The 20,975-nt window shown below is 41.1% G+C and overlaps 1 protein-coding gene across 1 annotated transcript in view; it reads left to right on the top strand.

The window, feature by feature from the left end:
- Positions 1–20,975, top strand: part of LOC129705833 (kielin/chordin-like protein) — a 213,594-nt gene that overhangs the window by 179,864 nt on the left and 12,755 nt on the right. Inside the window, exons 31-39 of the mRNA XM_055649667.1 lie at positions 850–943; positions 2,103–2,185; positions 5,214–5,319; positions 5,979–6,416; positions 7,663–7,745; positions 14,696–14,839; positions 17,272–17,434; positions 18,485–18,606; positions 20,188–20,359. Coding sequence (XP_055505642.1) covers positions 850–943; positions 2,103–2,185; positions 5,214–5,319; positions 5,979–6,416; positions 7,663–7,745; positions 14,696–14,839; positions 17,272–17,434; positions 18,485–18,606; positions 20,188–20,359 — 1,405 coding nt within the window. The remainder of the gene's footprint in view (positions 1–849; positions 944–2,102; positions 2,186–5,213; positions 5,320–5,978; positions 6,417–7,662; positions 7,746–14,695; positions 14,840–17,271; positions 17,435–18,484; positions 18,607–20,187; positions 20,360–20,975) is intronic.

Raw genomic sequence — 20,975 nt, forward strand, 5'->3', positions numbered from 1 at the left:
GCTTCTCTTTATGATCCTACATCCCTTTCATAGAACACAGAACAAGATGGCACAGGAACAAGCCTTTCTGCACACGATGTCTGTGCCAGACTTGATACCTAGTTAAACTAATCCCTTCTGCCTGTACGTGCAGCATATCCTTCCATTCCAGCATATTCATCTATCTTATTTAAAAGCCTCTATTTTTGCATCTTTCCATAATCTGTGTACCTATATGTTCCTCTATTTACTGCTGGTTGTAGGGACGCCTATGGCATAACCCCATCAGAGTGCCTGCATATTTCTTATTATTGTGCTTTACCCATATAACCTCAGCGGATGAATCTTCCAGTATGTTCTCTCTAAGTGCTGCAATGGCATTCTTCCTGATTACTAACGCAATTGTCCTTCTCGCAGTCAAGTCTCCAGAATGGCCACAACATCACAGTTCTATTCACTGATACATGCTCTAATTTCCTCTGCTTTACCCACTATACTCCTTGTGTTGAAGTAAACACCCGCTTATTAGTCTCACATGTCTTAAAGACTTACTTGTCATAACCTCTGTCTTCCATCAGTCCCTCCACTTGCTGAGCTGCTGCTCTGGTTCCTACCCCTTTGCCACTCCAGTTTAAACACTTACAGGTCGTACAAGGAAACTTCATATTTGCTCTCCCTCTTGCTCTGCCTCTCTCGTTTGCTCTGTCTCTCTCACTTTTGTTTTTTCCCCCTCCCTATTGTTCCCTTTTTGCATGTGCACTCTCTCCCTCCTTCTTGTACACTCACAATTTTGTACACACATACACTCTCCTCTGCATCTTGCCTCCAACACCAACTCTCTCTCAATTTCTGTTTGACTATCTCAAACAGTTGGGAGAAGTAAGCTGTGAAGTTCGGAAGTGTGAGCCTCCTTCCTGTGAACATCCACATCCCGTCCCAGGTGACTGCTGCCCAACATGCTCAGGTAAGATCAAGCAACCTCTATTCACATCCGAGGAGCCAGTAGCAGTGAACTCTGAGCAGCACCTATGTGTTGTTCTTCTGTCAGAGTACACTAAAGATACATAGTGTTGGAAATAATTTGCAGATCAGGCAAAAATTGGGAAGAGAGGGTTAATATTTTTGTTAATGACATGATTTAAATTGTAGAGAATGGGGGAGAGGTTTGTTTTAGAGATACAGCGTGGAAACAGGCCCTTCGGCCCACCGGGTCCGCGCAGACCAGCGATCCCCGCACATTAACACTATCCTACTCACTAGGGACAATTTTTACATTTACCAAGCCAATAACCTACAAACCAGTACATCTTTGGAGTGTGGAAGGAAACTGAAGATCTCGGACAGGAGGTTTTAGACAGAAATTATGTTGGTCTCTGAATGGCGGAAAGGAAGGAGGCAAAAGGGAGGCATTGTACCACCTGAAGCTGTACAGAAAGATGTCATGAAACAGAGCGCGGGTATTGGTAGACATGGAAGAGTGAACCAGAGTGTCCCAAAAAGAACTGTGGAAAGGGCAGAGGACGATGTATCTCATGATGGTGGTATCATGATCAAAGTGGAAGAAATTCTGAGCGATGAGTAGTGAAAACAGAAGTTCAGGAAATAAGATTGTCAGGAAATAAGATTTGATAGTCTTCTCAGCAAAGGTGGATGGGGAACCATGTTCAAAAGACAGGAAGGCATCTTGGAAGCACGGGCGGGGAATCTGGTGTCATCAGACAGAACATACATGGAAAAATTGGAAGAGCGTTATTGAACCCTTGTTAGGACCAGGTGGGAGGACTTGTAGATTCAAGTTAGTGTGATGTAAATGGGAATGTTGTTGGCTATCTTGGAATTTTCTTTCGCTGACAACTTTATACGAACTTTCATCCTCGCCCTTTGCTGATCTTAATGCCAGTTCAATTCACGTGTGGGGCATGTTGCTAAAATGATAAGAGCATAAATACAATTTCCTGTGATTATGTTGCTTTGAAATGGCTGGATATTTTTGAACTGGTGTGTTACTGTGTTTTAATATGTTTCAATTGCTATGTATCTGTTTGAGAATTTTATAATGTACCATGTGTTTTTATTTTGTGGCATGTACTTTATTTTATACATGTTTACACTTTTTTCCATAGTCTGTCTGTATGATGGTCAGATTCTAGAAGACGGGACTTATTACATCTCTGCCGCAGACCCTTGTGTCGTCTGTCTTTGTACGGTGGGTAAATTGGTGAAGGAGATATCAACAGTGTTACTCTTCTGCAAGGGCAGAAAAATTAAGATGTTGGTTTAAATTTTAGTTGTTTTGAAGTACTGCTAAACCTTAGAAAGAACTCTTTATAAACTCTCAAACTCCCAGGAAAAGCAGTCAGCCGAAGAAATGTAAAAATGTGAACTGTTACATTTTGCTGTGAATGAGGAGAGTGATGTAAACTGGAGGGCAGCATTCTCAGATGAATGAAGGAACAAAGAGCAAATTAGAAACACAGCCTCAAAAAAATCACATGGCTCCTGAGTTTTATCATGAGGTATAGAATACAAAATAAGTTCTGATGAATCTTTATAAAACATTGGTTGAGCTACAATTGAGATATGGTTATGGAGCCACACCATTGAAGAGATGCGAGAGGCTGCAGATAAGATGTACTGTAATATTTTCAGTGATGGAGGACTTCAGTTATGCAGGTAGCTAATATGTTTGTCTTGCACCAAAACTGATTGTGAGGAAACCTGATGGAAAATTAAAAAATCAGGAAGGTTGTATGGGGTTGGAAAAAACACACGGACCGACTGCTAATGGCCTACATCTGCACCAGTCTTCTGGACAACCTAGACCCCTTGCAATATGCATACAGGAAAAATAGGTCTATGAAGGATATCTTCTCTCTCACACTATATTAAGCTCTGGATCACCTTGATAATAAGTTAGGATGATATTCATTGACAGCAACTCAGCCTTCAACACCATAATGTTGGAAACGGCGCTCCACGCCCGCTGGTCGGCCACGAGGACGGGTCGACGGGGCAGCCCGGAGAAAAAGCTGCCTCACCGACCAGGTAGGGACCTAGAAATATAGTTACCCCCTTCCCCCCACATTAAAAAGTCTATTTCTCCCACAAACAAAACACAGGACTCACTAGAACTACAAAAAAAAAGTGAATTAAACGGACGGCTGCTGGTTAGCAGCTGTTCCCCAAGATGGCTCCTCTCTGATCCTCTCTATAGACTCAGGATCAATTCCTGTGGATTGAGGGTAGCTAATGTTATCCTACTTTTTAAGAAAGGCGGGAGAGAGAAAACGGGGAATTATAGACCAGTTAGCCTGACATCGGTGGTGGGGAAGATGCTGGAGTCAATTATAAAAGATGAGATAGCCGCACATTTGGATAGCAGTAACAGGATTGGTCTGAGTCAGCATGGATTTACGAAGGGGAAATCATGCTTGACTAATCTTCTGGAATTTTTTGAAGATGTAACTAGGAAAATGGACAAGGGAGAGCCAGTGGGTGTAGTGTACCTGGACTTTCAGAAAGCATTTGATAAGGTCCCACATAGGAAATTAGTGGGCAAAATTAGGGCACATGGTATTGGGGGTAGAGTGCTGATATGGATGAAGAAGTGGTTGGCAGACAGGAAACAAAAAGTAGGAATTAACGGGTCCCTTTCAGAATGGCAGGCAGTGACTAGTGGGGTACCGCAAGGCTTGGTACTGGGACCGCAGCTATTTACAATATACATCAATGATTTGGATGAAGGGATTCAAAGTAACATTAGCAAATTTGCAGATGACACAAAGCTGGGTGGCAGTGTGAACTGTGAGGAGGATGCTATGAGAATGCAGGGTGACTTGGACAGTTTGGGGGAGTGGGCAGATGCATGGCAGATGAAGTTTAATGCGGATGAATGTGAGGTTATCCACTTTGGTAGCAAAAACAGGAAGACAGATTACTATCTAAATGGCGTCAAGTTGGGAAAAGGGGAAGTACAACGGGATCTGGGGGTCCTTGTTCATCAGTCTATGAAAGTAAGCCTGCAGGTACAGCAGGCAGTGAAGAAAGCAAATGGCATGTTGGCCTTTATAACAAGAGGAATCGAATATAGAAGCAAAGAGGTCCTTCTGCAGTTGTACAGAGCTCTAGTGAGACCACACCTGGAGTACTGTGTGCAGTTTTGGTCCCCTAATTTGAAGAAGGACATTCTTGCTATTGAGGGAGTGCAGCGTAGGTTTACAAGGTTAATTCCCGGGATGGCGGGACTGTCATATGCTGAGAGAATGGAGCGGCTGGGCTTGTACACTCAGGAGTTTCGAAGGATGAGAGGGAATCGCATTGAAACATATATGATTGTTAAGGGCTTTGAGGCAGGAAACATGTTCCCGATGTTGGGGGAGTCCAGAACCAGGGGCCACAGTTTAAGAATAAGGAATAAGGATTTAGAACGGAGATAAGGAAACACTTTTTCTCACAGAGAGTGATGAGTTTGTGGAATTCTCTGCCTCAGAGGGCTGTGGTTGTAGGTTCTCTGGATGCTTTCAAGAGAGAGCTAGATAGGACTCTTTAAAATAGAGGTGTCAGGGGATATGGGGAGAAGGCAGGAACGGGTTACTAATTGGGGATGATCAGCCATGATCACATTGAATGGCGGTGCTGGCTTGATTGTCTATTGCACATATTGTCTATTGTCTTTGCTATTTGAGAGTGCAGTCAGATCCTTTCATTTACATTAACCTGAAGCAGGTTAGAGGGGGTCAGAATTGTGAGGTTATTTTCTTTAAAGTATATGCGAAAAACTAAGTGAAATTTATCACTGTCTGGCATGGTCATTATTGATGCTAGTGGTTTTTAAATGTATATGTATTTAATTGATTATTTGAAATTCCACTTCCCAGCTAATATGATGGAATTGAAAATCAGCGGGAAAATTGATGGAACACAGTCCACCGTAGAGTATAAATAACCCTTCTGGATCCTCTAAATCACTATACAACACCTTGTGCACTGTAATGGCAATAGTTCCTATGGATGCTAACCCAGCAACTTAATTGCAATGCTACTGTGCACAACGTGATGCCCTTCTCTGTAGCTACGGAAGCAGAGATGCTATGGCGAAACTGGAGATGAAAAGATTTTGCATCTTACGTGGTTCAGAAATTTGTCCATTAGTTACTTTAATTATTGTTTCTACATCTGTTGTTGGTGCTTAATTGTTATAAGATGACTGTAATAACCTTCCTTTCTCACCTCAGAAAGGCAATGTGGAGTGTGACTGGAAAGGTGACAGCTGCACTGAGCTGGAGTGTGAACAGCCTCTGCATCATGTTCCTGGCACATGCTGCCCCATATGTTCTGCTTGTAAGTACCATAATCATTAGTAATGCATGCAAATTGTCTATGAACATCACTATCTTCTCTCATGGTATTTAGTAATTTGAAATGTGGGAACTGAAACAGGTCAGGTTGCCCGAGACAATAATCTGTTTACATTCGTCTGCCTTATTAATTCTTGGGCTTTGGATGTTTTTTTGCCCGACAGGGGCATCTGAGATTCTCAGTGGAATCAGACATCAACATTCTGAAAATCAAGATTGTTGAATTAAGAGTTATAGATTGATGATCTTGTATCAGTGAAGTATAGATCTAATGAATTGCAGATGCTGGAATCTTGTGCAAAATACAATGTGCTGGAGGAAATCACCGGATCAGGATCCGATGAGTTCCTCCAGCACCATACATCAGTGAAGTGTAGCTGGAAATTTGTTTTACATGGGTAATGAACATTTTCAGAGCCCTTCTAGTTGGATTATTCTACACATGCAGGAGAATCTCTGGGAAATTGCTAGCCCAAATTAAATTGCATTATATTTTATTTTTCTTTGGATGGTACAGACAAATACTTAACTCATTCAAGAGCCTGTTAGATAGTGTGGCAGTGGAAATCGTTGGGTAAAATCAAGTGTATCTGATATTCCTGACCTATTATTATGAACAAAATGTTACTTCTATTTTTCCAGTGTCTATGTCTTCAACTTCTACTGAGACATCAGGACTACATCCTCCAATCACAGACAATACTCTCCCTGAAATACCAGTACCAACACAATCCTATCAAAGCCCTCAGCAAGCAACAGCTCAACTACCCACCTCTGATGCAGAAGTTGCATTGACATCCTTGGCTCCTTTAAGCAGCGCAACAAGCAAAAAGTACAATCTGAACCAAATTATACCCTGGAGCATCAAGAGGAAGCAAGCACGGGAATTAAATACGTCATCAGAGAGTCAAGGCATTGCCGCAATAAAACAACCAATGACAATGGAAATGAACAATCATTCAGATGGCATCTCTTGGGAGAATTCCAAGTCAGGAGTTGTGCTTACACCGGCAGCAACAACTGAAACCACTTTGTCAGAGTCTGCAGAAATCAAAGATGAGATTGTCCAGGAAGACTTAAGTAAGTACATGAGCAGTACACAAAAGCAAAGGTTTCATTAAAAGCAATTGATAGGCATTGAGGACCTGAGCAACTTTACACAAGTGCAGGAGACAGAATTGAGAAGGAGATGTTGCAGAGCTGTTATATCTTTTACTGCCATTTCCTTGAAGATGCCAGGAAATACAAAGGAAATACTGTACATCCCAATGTGGTACTGTGTGTTAAAGCAACTCTGCACAAAGCATATAAGAGGCCCTAAACTTCCTGGGGAACATTATTTCAACAAGTGGTTTGGGAGAAATTTGCCCTTGAGTTGTGGAAGGGTCATAGGATGAGAGCTATGCTCCTCCAGCAGCCTGTAGAAGTTTGGGTTGTTATACACTGTACTTAGAGGAAATAGCCTCTAACATGCCCAACATGCTCTAACATGCACGTTTTCCTCTCACATGCCCAACAACAAATAGAGCAGCACAGTGGCTTAGCAGTAAAGCTGATGTCTTACAGCAGCAGAGACCCTGGTGCCATCTATATGAAGTTTGTACATTCTCCTTGTAACAACGTGGGTTTTCTCTGGGTGCTCCAGTTTCCTCCCATACTCCAATAATGTACAGGTTTGTAGGTTTAATTAGCTTTGGTAAAATTGTAATTTGTCCCTTGTGTGTAGGATAGTGCTGGTGTATATGGTGATCGCTGGTCAATGCGGACTCAGTGGGCCAAAGGGCCCGTTTCTGCATTGTATCTCTAGAGTCTAAACAAATCAGAAGCACAAATCCATTGATATTATATCATACATATTTCTGATTATAGATTTGAAACAACTGATAGAAATGCATTATCGATGATTACATTTCTACACCTGGACACAGTAAATAAACTCATCTCTCTCCATTCACTTACAGTGCAACACAATCCCTGCGCCAAGCATCCTTGCTCATATTATTGCAGGTGACACTACAGCAGTTTTAACAAAACACCCACAGCTGTGTCAGGGCACTGCATTGCATTTGTCAAGGAGGAGAACAAGGGTCCAGTAGTGATAAATGACTTTTCAAATGTATTACAAGCCGTTTCCTTGAATGTTCAAAACATTTGCAAAGAGATGCATGGATTTGAGAATTAGGTGACCCTACAGACATAAAGCCGATGTCTGAATGAATCTGTTCTCTAGAGGTACACGACCTCTCTGAAATTGTAATATTTCTATTCTGCAGAAAGTAGCACTTTAAGATTTGCTGGATCTATTTTTTAGTTTCTTGTTTTTTAGGTTGTCTGGATGAAGATGGAGTGGTGTTCAGCCATGGGCAGAATGTTCCCAGAGAAGATCCCTGTACAATATGCCTGTGTTTGGTTAGTAATATGGATTTTCTAAATTTAAAGAGTAATTTAGTGTGCTCTGTGTTTGGACTGAAGGGAATAATTTCTCTTATGCAACAATGATAAATCAGTTGTGAATCATTTCATTGTAACCCACATTGACTGATACAATATGCTACTCTTTTATATTTGGCAGAGTGGTGCAGCCATAGAGTCAGTGCCTCTCAGCACCAGAGACTTGGTTTCAATCCTGACCTCGAGTGCTCTATTTATGAAGTTTGTATGTTCTTGTGAATGTGTGGTTTCCTCCGGATGGGTCGGTTTTCTCTGACATCCAAAAGATCTGTGCAATGTGGGTTAATTGGAACTGTAAATTGTCCCTAGTGTGTGAATGAGTGGTAGAATCTGGGGGGAGTTGATGATTGTGAGGTGAAATTAACATGAAATTAATGTAAGTGTAATGTACACTAATTAGTGTAAATGGATGGTCGGCATGGGCTCATTGGGCCGAAGGACCTGTTTTCATCCATGCTGTATCTCTCTGATTGTAACACTATGAAAATAATCTTTATTTTCTCAGTGTGCTTAATTTTTCCATGTTTTGATCTTGACCAACGGGGATGTAGACAATAATGTAGCCTGCTATGGTTTTGTCAATATGAGTCTGGCATGTTAGTTACTGAAAAATGTTGACAGTAAACTACAAAAAAACTGAAACCTTGAGTAAATAATATACAACTGAAAGTTGGATCCTGAATAAAGAAAAATTTAAAGGCCTGTCCCACTTTCACAACCTAATTCACGACCTCTGTCGAGTTAGCCCTTGAATCATACTCGCAGCATGGTCATCACGAGGTCGTAAGTAGATCGTTGCAGGCCGTGATGGTAGTCGTAGGTACTCGTGGCATCAAGTAGGTCGGGGTGTTTTCCTAGCATGATGAATGGAATAAATGCGTGGCTGAGGGACTGGTGCAGTGGGTATGGATTCAAGTTTCTGGATCATTGGGACCTCTTTTGGGGAAGGTGCGACGTGTACAGAAAGGACGGGTTGCACTTGAACGCGAGGGGGACCAATATCCTGGCGGGGAGATTTGCAAAGGCTACTGGGGAGACTTTAAACTAGAACGGTTGGGGGGAGGGACTCAAATAGGGAAAGCTAGCAGTTAGTGTGTGAGGCAGAAAAGGGTAGCACTCTGACCCAAAATGTAGGGGAGAAAGAAGAAAAAGAAAATAAACAGAGAATAAGAGGGGGTGGGTTTCTTACATGTGTATATTTTAATGCTAGGAGCATTGTAAGAAAGGTGGATGAACTTAGAGCCTGGATTGACACCTGGAAGTATGATGTTGTGGCAATCAGTGCAACATGGTTGCAGGAGGGCTGTGATTGGAAACTAAATATTCCAGGATTTCGTTGCTTCAGGTGTGATAGAATTGGAGGGGCAAGAGGTGGAGGTGTTGCATTGCTTGTCAGGGAAGATATTACAGCAGTGCTTTGGCAGGATAGATTAGAGGGCTCGTCTACAGAGGCTATTTGGGTAGAACTGAGAAATGGGAAAGTGGTAGCAACACTTATAGGGGTGTATTATAGACCGCCAAATGGGGAGCGAGAATTGGAAGAGCAAATATGTAAGGAGATCGCACATATTAGTAGTAAGCACAAGGTAGTGATTGTGGGAGATTTCAATTTTCCACACATAGACTGGGAAACACATTCTGTAAATGGGCTGGGTGGTTTGGAGTTTGTAAAATGTGTGCAGGATAGTTTTTTGCAGCAATACATAGAGGTACCTACTAGAGAAGGGGCGGTGCTGGACCTCCTGTTAGGAAATGAGACAGGTCAGGTGGCAGAGGTATGCGTTGGGGAACAGTTCGGGTCCAGTGATCACAATACCATTAGTTTCAATATAATTATGGAGAGGGTCAGAACTGGACCTAGGGTTGAGATTTTTGATTGGAGAAAGGTTAACTTTGAGGAGATGCGAAAGGATTTAAAAGGAATGAATTGTGACATTTTGTTTTATGGGAAAGATGTGGAAGAGAAATGGAGGACATTTAAAGGTGAAATTTTAAGAGTACAGAATCTTTATGTCCCTGTTCGGTTGAAAGGAAATAGTAAAAATTGGAAAGAGCCATGGTTTTCAAGGGAAATTGGACAATTGGTTTGGAAAAAGAGAGATATCTACAATAATTATAGGCAGCATGGAGTAAATGAGGTGCTTGAGGAGTAAAAAGAATCTTAAGAAAGAAATTAGAAAAGCTAAAAGAAGATATGAGGTTGCTTTGGCAAGGAAGATGAAAGTAAATCCAAAGGGTTTCTACAGCTATATTAATAGCAAAAGGATAACGAGGGATAAAATTGGTCCATTAGAGAGTCAGAGTGGACAGCTATCTGCAGAGCCAAAAGAGATGGGGGAGATATTGAACGATTTCTTATCTTCGGTATTCACCAAGGAGAAGGATATTGAATTATGTGAGGTAAGGGAAACAAGTAGAGTAGCTATGGAAACTATGAGATTCAAAGAAGAGGAAGTACTGACACTTTTGAAAAATATAAAAGTGGATAAGTCTCCAGGTCCGGACAAGATATTCACCAGGACATTGAGGGAAGTTAATGTAGAAATGGCAGGGGCTATGACAGAAATATTTCAAATGTCATTAGAAACGGGAATAGTGCCAAAGGATTGGCGTACTGCGCATGTTGTTCCATTATTTAAAAAGGGTTCTAAGAGTAAACCTAGCAATTATAGACCTGTTTGTTTGATGTCAGTGGTGGGCAAATTAATGGAAAGGATACTTAGAGATAATATATATAAGCATCTGGATAAACAGGATCTGATTAGGAACAGTCAACATGGATTTGTGCCTGGAAGGTCATGTTTGACTAATCGTCTTGAATTTTTTGAAGAGGTTACTCGGGAAATTGATGAGGGTAAAGCAGTGGATGTTGTATATATGGACTTCAATAAGGCCTTTGACAAGGGTCCTCATGGAAGGTTGGTTAAGAAGGTTCAATTGTTGGGTATTAATGGTGGAGTAGCAAGATGGATTCAACAGTGGCTGAATGGGAGATGCCAGAGAGTAATGGTGGATGGCTGTTTGTCAGGTTGGAGGCCAGTGACTAGTGGGGTGCCACAGGGATCTGTGACTGTTGTTTGTCATGTACATCAATGATCTGGATGATGGTGTGGTAAATTGGATTAGTAAGTGTTGTGGATACTAAGATAGGTGGTGTTGTGGATAATGAAGTCGATTTTCAAAGTCTACAGAAAGATTTATGCCAGTTGAAACAGTGGGCTGAAAGATGGCAGATGGAGTTTAATGCTGATAAGTGTGAGGTGCTACATCTTGGCAGGACAAATCAAAATAGGACATACATGGTAAATGGTAGGGAATTGAGGAATGCAGTTGAACAGAGGGATCTAGGAATAACTGTGCACAATTCCCTGAAGGTGGAATCTCATGTAGATAGGGTGGTAAAGAAAGCTTTTGGTGTGCTGGCCTTTATAAATCAGAGCATTGAGTATAGAAGTTGGGATGTAATGTTAAAATTGTACAAGGCATTGGTGAGGCCAATTCTGGAGTATGGTATACAATTTTGGTCGCCTAATTATAGGAAGGTTGTCAACAAAATAGAGAGAGTACAGAGGAGATTTACTAGAATGTTGCCTGGGTTTCAGCAACTAAGTTACAGAGAAAGGTTGAACAAGTTAGGTCTTTATTCTTTGGAGCGCAGAAGGTTAAGGGGGGTGGGGGGACTTGATAGAGGTCTTTAAAATGATGAGAGGGATAGACGTGGATAAGCTTTTCCCACTGAGAGTAGGGAAGATCCAAACAAGAGGACATGACTTGAGAATTAAGGGACAGAAGTTTAGGGGTAACATGAGGGGGAACTTCTTTACTCAGAGTGGTAGCTGTGTGGAATGATCTTCCAGTGAAGGTGGTGGAGGCAGGTTCGATTTTATCATTTAAAAATAAATTGGATAGTTATATGGACGGGAAAGGAATGGAGGGTTATGGTCTGAGTACAGGTAGATGGGACTAGGAGAGAATACGTGTTCGGCACGGACTAGAAGGGCCGAGATGGCCTGCTTCCATGCTGTAATTGTAATATGGTTATATGAAAAATGTCCACGAGTGAAAAAGGTCGTGAATTAGGTCATGAAAGTGGGACAGGCCCTTTACTTGGGCAATGATTCAAGCAACTGAATAAATTATTTCTTATTACATTATGTTCTGGTATATTTTACAAGCATTTGGGGAATTTCTTTCCCTCTCATAGTCTGGATAAGACTGATTGTTGTTTGAACTTTTAACACACAGAATTTTCAACTATGTGACAATCTCTGTGACTCTGTGATAGTCGCTAATAGCCTCTGCTTGTCATTTGTGTTATATGAGGGAAGCTGAGGTGGTCCCAGGTATCACAGCAACAGATCGGCTGGTCACTGTATGAATCAAGTGAAAAGGGGTGAGAGGGCGGTATGGTGGCACAGCAGTAGAGTTACTGCCTAACAGCGCCAGAGACCCGGGTCTGATCCTGACTACAGGTGCTGTCCATACGGAGTTTGTACGTTCTCCCTGAGAACTGCGTGGGTTTTCTCCAGGGGGTTCCGGTTTCCTCCCCCATTCCAAAGACATACTGGTTTGTAGGCGAATTGGGTTGATAAAATTGTAAATTGTTGCTAGTATGTGTCGGATAGTGTTCGTGTGCAGGGATCGCTGGTCCACGTGGACTCAGTGGGCTGAAGGACCTGTTTCTGCACTATATCTCTACACTAAACTAAAGTGGGTTGAGAATTGTTGTACTAACTAGTTGAGATAAGATCTGTGGAAATGCAGCAAATTCTTAACTGTGCAACAATGATGAATCCTATCCAGAACAGGGCACGCACAGAATATATTGCAGGCCTGCAGAGGATACAGGATGGAGAGTTTAAAGCCAATGACAAACAGTGGTACTTAATGAAAGTTACAGAGAAGAAATAATAGTGCAAAGGCTTTATCAATGTGTATCCAGCATGACCCTAGCATTTTTTTAAATATGGAATTGCTTCCTTGGCACTAAAGTCAATTCCTTTGGGGAACACATTTCTCAATAAACATCAGGAATGCAGGGCATACTAACAATGTGACCTTACAAGAATGTCCCAAATATTTTAGGAACTATGATGGAAGTTGAATGTTGAAGGGAGAGGCATAACCAAACTTTGGGTCAGTAAAGGCTTTGGAAGAGGAGATTGACATGGTTAGAGATTTAAGAAAGGTACTCCAGAGTTAGCAGTGGAGACAATTGGAGGCACTTGGTAACATCAAGGGATGTGGGAACATGTCAGGGCGGTCACGGTGGCGCAGCGGTAGTTTTCCTCCCAAAGATGTACAGGTTTGTAGGTTAACTGGCTTGGTAAATGTAAATGGACCTGGTGGGCCGAAGGGCCTGTTTCCGCGCTGTATCTCTAAACTAAAAACTAAAAAACATGTCAGAGGAGACTTTTGAGGGCAGTGACATTGTACTGTAGGTGGAGGGGAAATGCGTGGAAGGAATTTAAGCACACATGTTTAACATTTGGGAAATCAGTGTAGTTCACCAAAGAAGGATGTGTGGGATAGTTTAAAGAGCAGAAGTATGTGGAAGGTTTAGACTGAGAGACTCAATAAAAGAAAATTGAACATGTGAATCTGGAGCTAAGGGAGTGCAAATTCAGAGATTCAGATTCAGATTAGATTATTGTCATGTACACCTGGGTGCAATAAAACATTATTGTTTGCATGAAGCTCATGGAGTAAACAGTACACATAGTCATGATAAATATAACATTGAATGCAATGATAAATGCAAGTGGCAAATTTGTGCAAAAGTTGAAGTACAATCTGAAGTAGTGCCATATTGGAATAACGTGCAATAACGGAATAACCAAATGTGGAAGAGTTTAGACTTAACATGGCAGCATTTCCGGGAAGGGGGTGTGAAAGAGGTGATTAGTTCAGGAGTCGAATAGCAATGGGGAAGATGCCGTTCTTTAGTCTGGATGTCTGGGCTTTTAATCTCCTCCATCTTCCCACAGAAGGTAAAAGAAAGAGAAGGGAATGGTCAGGGTGACAGACATCCCTGACAATATTTCAGGCCAAGAAGGGTTCCAACCCGATATGTCACCCATCCTTTTTCTCCAAAGATGCTGCGTGACACGCTGAGTTACTCCAGCACTTTGTGTCTATCTTCGGCAATGTTCCAGCCTTCCTGATGACATGCACCATGAAGATGGACTGGATGGAAGGAAGTGATGAGCCTGTGATGGACCAGGGTGTATTCACCAGATTATGCTGATTTAGGCAATCAAAAGCAGAACAATTGCTATACCAGGCTGAGATGCGTCCCATCAGAATACTTTCTATAGTGCATGTGTGGAGGTTTGCGCAGATAATCCTGGTGGACATGCCGAATCTTCTCAGATCTTAAAATAAATATCGTGACAGGCTTTATTGATCATTACATTAGTGTGAAAGGACCTTGTTCGGTTGTTGATGATATGGATGCCAAAGAACCTGAAGCTGTCGACCATCTCTAGAGCAGCTACGTTGATGAAGACAGGGTTGTGTTCACCCCCTAACTTCCTGAGGTCAACAACCAACTCTTTCATTTTGCTGATATTAAAGACTAGGTTTCTGCAGCAAGTGGACTGAAGTAAGTAATAAGCCAGCTGAGAGTTAGGGACACCAAGCAGCAAAATGCCAAGGATGGTGGAAAAGGAAGAGAAAAATAACTAAGTCAATGTTAATGCTCAATATCTGTAGAACTGGAGAGACAGCAATGGGAGATGTTACAGTCCCACCTAAAGGCAGAAAGCAGATACTGCAACATTAACTTCCCTCACATGGTGATGGAGATTGGGACAGCTGATAGACGGTTGTGTAATTTGAGTTATAAATTGAATGTGTCTGATTAAAAATGATTATTGTTTCAATTTTTTTAATAAATATTATTACAGGAAGGCACAGTTCTGTGCGAGTCACAGAAGGAACAGTGCCAAGTCTTGCTGTGCGATGTAATGCAACAGATGACTCCAGAGGGCCATTGTTGCCCCATTTGTATTGATTCACGCTGGTGTGTGCACCACAATCAAATACGTGAGGTGAGGTTTGTTTCTCAAGCTAATTCCTTCATTCAATTAGATTGATTCTGATTTGTCGATCCTGGCAAAAATGCTATAATCTCCTGGAAGGTTGTGATAATCATCTTGATTTTTTTGCCGTATGAGAGAGTGTTCTGTACTAATGTCTTTCTCTCCATTCCACCTTGGTCATCTCCCTTACCATTGGACTTGAAGGCCAACCAGAAGTTCAAGTTAATCTCTGTCCTTTACCTGCCTGGTTGTCTCCCACCAGGGCTGAGATTACGTGACAGCCTCTAGATTTCCACCTCTACAAGGAAACGTCTCGACAATGTATCATGAGAAATTAGCGGAAACATGCAGCAGCTCATTGCTTTCAATTGAACAAAATCTTCAAATTGAGTCCGTTCTTTTTTTGCCCAGAAGCCAGATGTGCACGTCCACATCAAGGCTTGAGGAACATGACTTACTCGCATTTAGAATAAGTGATCCTCTGCTCTCAAGGACAGAACAGCATTCTTGAGTATGTCAGGAGAAATTGTCATATGCACCGACCACGGAACAATGAAATTCCTACCTGCAGCTGTTTTACAGGCTGGGTAATACAATACGTTTAGATAAATATAATAATTTTTAATATCAATAAATTAATAACCATAATATGTGCAAAAACTACCAAAGTCTGTGGTGTAACCAAAGACACAGCCCATACAAGTTCATAGTTTCTGAGGTTGGTGCTGTACAGTGTACAAGAGCCTGCCAATTCTTGTCAATAGTACACGTGGTACACATCAGAACAAGTAATGTTTCTCTGTGCATTTTAGGAGAATCTCACAAATGCAGATTCAACAAAATTAAAGACCTTCCTTATATCTTAAAATATGTTAGACATTAAAATGAACCATAAGCGCTATTTATCAGTTATATATAGTGTAAAATTCTGTCAGTGTTGACTATTTTAAAGAATAATATATTGCTGAAAATACTCGTCGGGGTTAGGCAGTATGTACAGAGAGAGAAACAATTAGCATTTGCGAAAAATCTTGCATGAAAAGTGGGATAAATTGGAAATAACGCAAGTTGTAAGTTACAGCCAAAGGAGATGGTGAGGAAATAATAAATTATATAAGGTGGTGACCAGGAAAGCATTCATATGACATGAGTGGTAGTTATGCCAAATGAAAGAGGGTGGTGAAGTCTAATGTCTGTGCAAGATCAAGGAGAAAGAATTCAAAATACCACGAAAGAGACAAGTGCTGGAGATGCAAAACTAGAATGGCTTCCTACTTAAAATAATCAAATACATTGTTTAAGCCTGCAGGCTCTTAGCTGCTCGGATGAAAGACGAGGTACTTTTCCTCAGGTTTATGTGACATTTCATTGGAGCAGTACAGGACAACAAAGCAAAACCTCAGAGGAGGAGTGGAGAAGAAATTAAACATTTAATTTTATTTCATTTTGATTTGATTTAATTAAGGGCAACCCAATGGTTACCCTTGCAGATCCCAGAGACGTGTTCTACAAAGTAGCCATTTAATCAGTCTTTGACTTCCCAACTGTAGAGGAGATGACATGATGAATTGACACGACCAACTTCGTAAAAGAGCCATAAGCTGTTGTTTAACACTGGATGGTTGGAAGGGAGGTAGCAAAATGACAGATGTAACATGGAAAGGTGCGATGGGAAATGAGAGAGATAGAAGAATGAGCCATAGCACTAGGAGGGGAGGGGATGATATGACATGTTCAATGTGGAGGATGATCCATTCAATGAGGATGGTGAGGACCAAAGGAATCTAATTCTTGTTCAGTGTGGGAAGACATATATTGAGAATAGAAATATGGGAAATGGAATAGATACTGTGGAGGAGAAGCCTAGGTAGAGGAGAAAAGCAAACACATCATAAGCTCTGGATTGGGAGTGACGTTGTCAGAATGATGATGACGTTATCAGAATGAGAAGCCAGGTAATATAGGTGATCCTCAAACAAAGGAGGAAGGTGGAGGTGTGTGGCCAATGAACAGTGGGTATCTGAACTTATTACTCATCTATCATTGAGAAGTCAGGTAAGGGAAGTGAGAGCACAGCAGAAATTCACAGTAAAGGTGATCAAACTTCTGAGATCTGAGAGTAGAAAACAGCACTGATTCAGTCAGCAAAAAACAAGGAAAAGGGATGAGGAAGGAGACCTGAATACAGAAGATAGACACAGCTCAGTAGTAACTCAGCAGGTCAGGCAGCATCTCTGGAGAAAAAGAATGGGTGACGTTTCGAGTAGGGACCCTTCTTCAGACTCTATACAGGACTGAGACAAGGATGCAAGATATGTGCTTCTCCATCTTCATGGGCTCCAAGTTCTCTTGTAGTGTATTAGGCCCCTTGTATTGAGCTATTAATGTTTATTACTTTGTATGCAGCACAGTGATGTGCTCTTTCTGCTTTTTTGAGGTAGGCTCAAACCCAATGGCTTCATGGGTGTGATCTCTGTCATTGTAACAATGGAAATGTGGAGTGTCAAACCAAATCCTGTTCTGTTCCCAACACCTGCCCACCACAATACATCTTATCCCAGCCCGAGGGAGAGTGCTGCACGACCTGTGTAAAAATCAAACCACGTAAGTCAATGTGAATAAACCAAACTGATCCTTCCATCTTCTGAACTACTAAGAACATTATTCTTGCTGCATTTGGGTTCTTCTGGATATTCGGGTTGGTTCTTAGAGACTGTAAGACGACATGGGCTGCCAAATAGACAGGAAAATGGCAAATTAAGTTTAATGTATACTGATATTTTGATAATTAGAATGAAAAGAGGCCATTGTACGTAGATTGCTGGGCTGTGCATCTAGAGTGACTGGACTTCAAAAACAGATTGGTGTGCTCTGAGGAAATGTTAAGCATGAAAGTAAGCATGCAGGTACAGCAGGTAGTGAAGAAAGCTAATGGCATGTTGGCTTTCATTGCAAGAGGATTTGAGTTTTGGAGCCAGGTAGTTCCACTGCAGTTGTACAGGGCCCTGGTGAGACCGCACCTGGAGTATTGTATGCAATTTTGATCTCCTAATTTAAGGAAGGACATTATTGCTCTTGAGGGAGTGCAGCGTAGGTTCACCAGGTTAAATCCCGGAATGGCGGGACTGACGTATGATGAAAGAATGGGACGACTGGTCTTGTATTCACTGGAATTTATAAGGATGAGAGAGGATCTTATAGAAACATATAAAATACTTAAAGGATTGAACAGACTCGACGCAGGACAAACGTTCCCGATGTTGGGGGAGTCCAGAACCAGGGGTCACAGTTTAAGAAAAAGGGGTTGGCCATTTAGGACTGAGATGAGGAAAAACTGTTTCACCCAGAGAGTTGTGAATCTGTGGAATTCTCTGGCACAGAAGGCAGTGGAGGCCAATTCACTGTATGTTTTCAAGAGGGAGTTAGATTTAGCTCTTAGGGCTAAAGGAATCAAGAGATATGGGGAAAAAGTAGGAATGGGGTACTGATCTTAGATGTTCAGCCGTGATCATATTGAATGGCAGTGCTGGCTCGAAGGGCCTATTGGCCTACTCCTGCACTGATTTTTCTACGTTAAAGTGATGGGTATAAACATAACCACTTCCTCTTCATTCATGTTCTTAAAATTAATATTATATTGATGTCTGCCTGCAGAGAATTCTTCCTGCACTGTGTTTGGGGAGTCCCATTACATGACCTTTGATGGGCTGTTCTATGACCTCAATGGAGCTTGCGCCTATCTTTTAGCCAAGGACTGCGAGTCAAACCGTTTCAATGTAAGTACAGTTTATAAGATGATTGCGTTGTCTTTGTCATTTAATCATGTCAACCTTAGGATTCAAATGGTCTGAAGTGATGGGTAAATGATTCTTGTTCCTAATAACTTCCAGCAAAATTAGTCCAATGAGAGTGCAATGCACAAAATCATACTTCTGTCCATTGTTGGGTTCAATCTCACGTGGTTAGTTGCCATTCTTTGCAACGATAACCAAAGGAAAATAACTATGACATCCATATGACTTATTAAGTGGGGAATGAGAGGACAGAACATGCACCATAATCATACAACATCGATTAGCCACTTATATTCAATGAAACAACATAAGACATTGGAGCAGGGTTGACAGTATAATAATCTTTTCTTGCTTTGCCATTTATTGCCCTTCCTTAATTGCCCTTGAGTAGGCGGAAACCACCTGCTTGAACCACTTGAACCACTTACTTCCTTCAGGGCAAAATATCCTACAATGCTGTTGAGTAGGGAGTTCCAAGTTTCAGACCAGCTACAATAAAGGAATGCTGATATATTTCCAAGTCAAAATGGTATACTGCTTTTAAAATGGAAGTGGGCCAATAAAGCATACTTGTCTGTGTAACACAGGTTGATCCTGTTGTCCCTTTATGGTTGCCTTTTAATCATCTGTCCAGAAATAGTTCCATGCTCTGCTTTCTCTCAGATTATATCATCCCATCTTTCAAATATTAATACAATTATTCCACTGTAAAATGTTCAAAGTTCTCTGCCCTATTTCCCAGCCTCATTTCTAACTATCAGTAACTTTAAAATGATGATCCACCATTAGCGGGACATTTCAAGCAGTGGATATTTGCTAAAATCGTACTCTTTGCCCTGTGAAGTACTTTGTATTCAAATTTAAGATTTGGTTTTCGTGATAGTGTGGATGTTGGTGATTATAATGTTGATTTTGGCTTAGTACTCTCACGTTAAATATTTCTGGCGATTTTGTACCTTTTTGTAATGGTTTCTTGGTTTTTTGTGACTTTAAAAAAAATGGTCTTGACAATACGCTTATTGAGGATAGTGGTGTCAAACTGTTTGAATTCTTTAATTCTTTACTTACCATTGTGATATTTTCAATCATTTTGTTCCCACACTGAAGTTTAGAAATGAGACCAAGAGAACACAGTCACACATTCAAGTTTGGAAGTGTATGCAGGATTTTTATCGCTCTGTCAGTTTTTTTTAGTTTAGAGATTCAGAGCAGAAACAGGCCCTTCAGTCCACCGAGTCCGCGCTGACCAGCGATCCTCACACACTAACACTATACTACACACATTAGGGACAATTTACAATTTTATCACGCCAATTAGCCTATAAACCTGTATGGTCATAACCAAACTCCATCACACCACTCCAGCCCAGCTCCATTCTAAATCATTACACCCACATTCAGTTCAGACTCTAGACTTGTCTCGTGCTTTGAAGCCGACCTGCATGCCTCACTCAGATCCTTAGAAACTGTCTCAATACAATATTCGGTGGCTTGCAGTGATCCTTAATGCTGATAATAACGCAAAATATAATGACTGCTTCCCGATAACTATTTGCTCTCCAGGTAGTTTACTATAATAAAATAAATGGAAATTCCTCTCAGTTTGGGAAAAAGACCCTGATTGTACAGACTGAAAATAGAACCATCGAGCTTTCAACTGGGAGCCTAATCCAGGTGAACAATACAGAAGTGGAACTAACATATTCTGCATCTAACATCTCCATTCATCATTCAGGTATGCAGCTCAAATCATAAGAGTAATGAAAAGATGGAAGAAATAATGGCAGTTCCCTGATATACAATTCTAAACTCACCTTGGACTTTTCCCAACATAACGCAAGAGGGGGAATTATTCTTCCATATTTAATAACAACCATGGATAATAAAACAAATATACAATTGTGTCACAGAGTTTTCTGGAATAAATAATTCACACCGTACGCAATGCTTATTCTTCAACCAATCCCTAAAATGAAGTACCTGTGCATTAATACATTATTGTCAGGGCTTGCTGTAGGAAATGACTACCTTGCTTTCTGCATTGCATTATATTGCAACAATGATTATTTCAGTATTTAATTGGCTACTTGAGGCTGTGGAATCCCTTGGGGTCAAGAAGAACACTTTCTAAGTACAAGTTTCTTTCCTTCACTAAAACCTTGTTCTTCAGAATGTCATTCACTGTCCAATGCCATTGTTAAATATCAAATCCTATACCTACAAGGATTCGATCTGATCCATATTTTTCAATCTTCTCTTGTACTAAATCATCATCCCCACTTGCACTAACCTTCCGCTGATCGTTCCAAAGTATCAAAGTATTGCTGGCCTAAACTACATATCTATTTGCA

The sequence above is a fragment of the Leucoraja erinacea genome, chromosome 18 (genome assembly GCF_028641065.1).
Source record: "Leucoraja erinacea ecotype New England chromosome 18, Leri_hhj_1, whole genome shotgun sequence".
Taxonomy (NCBI): Eukaryota; Metazoa; Chordata; class Chondrichthyes; order Rajiformes; family Rajidae; genus Leucoraja; species Leucoraja erinaceus.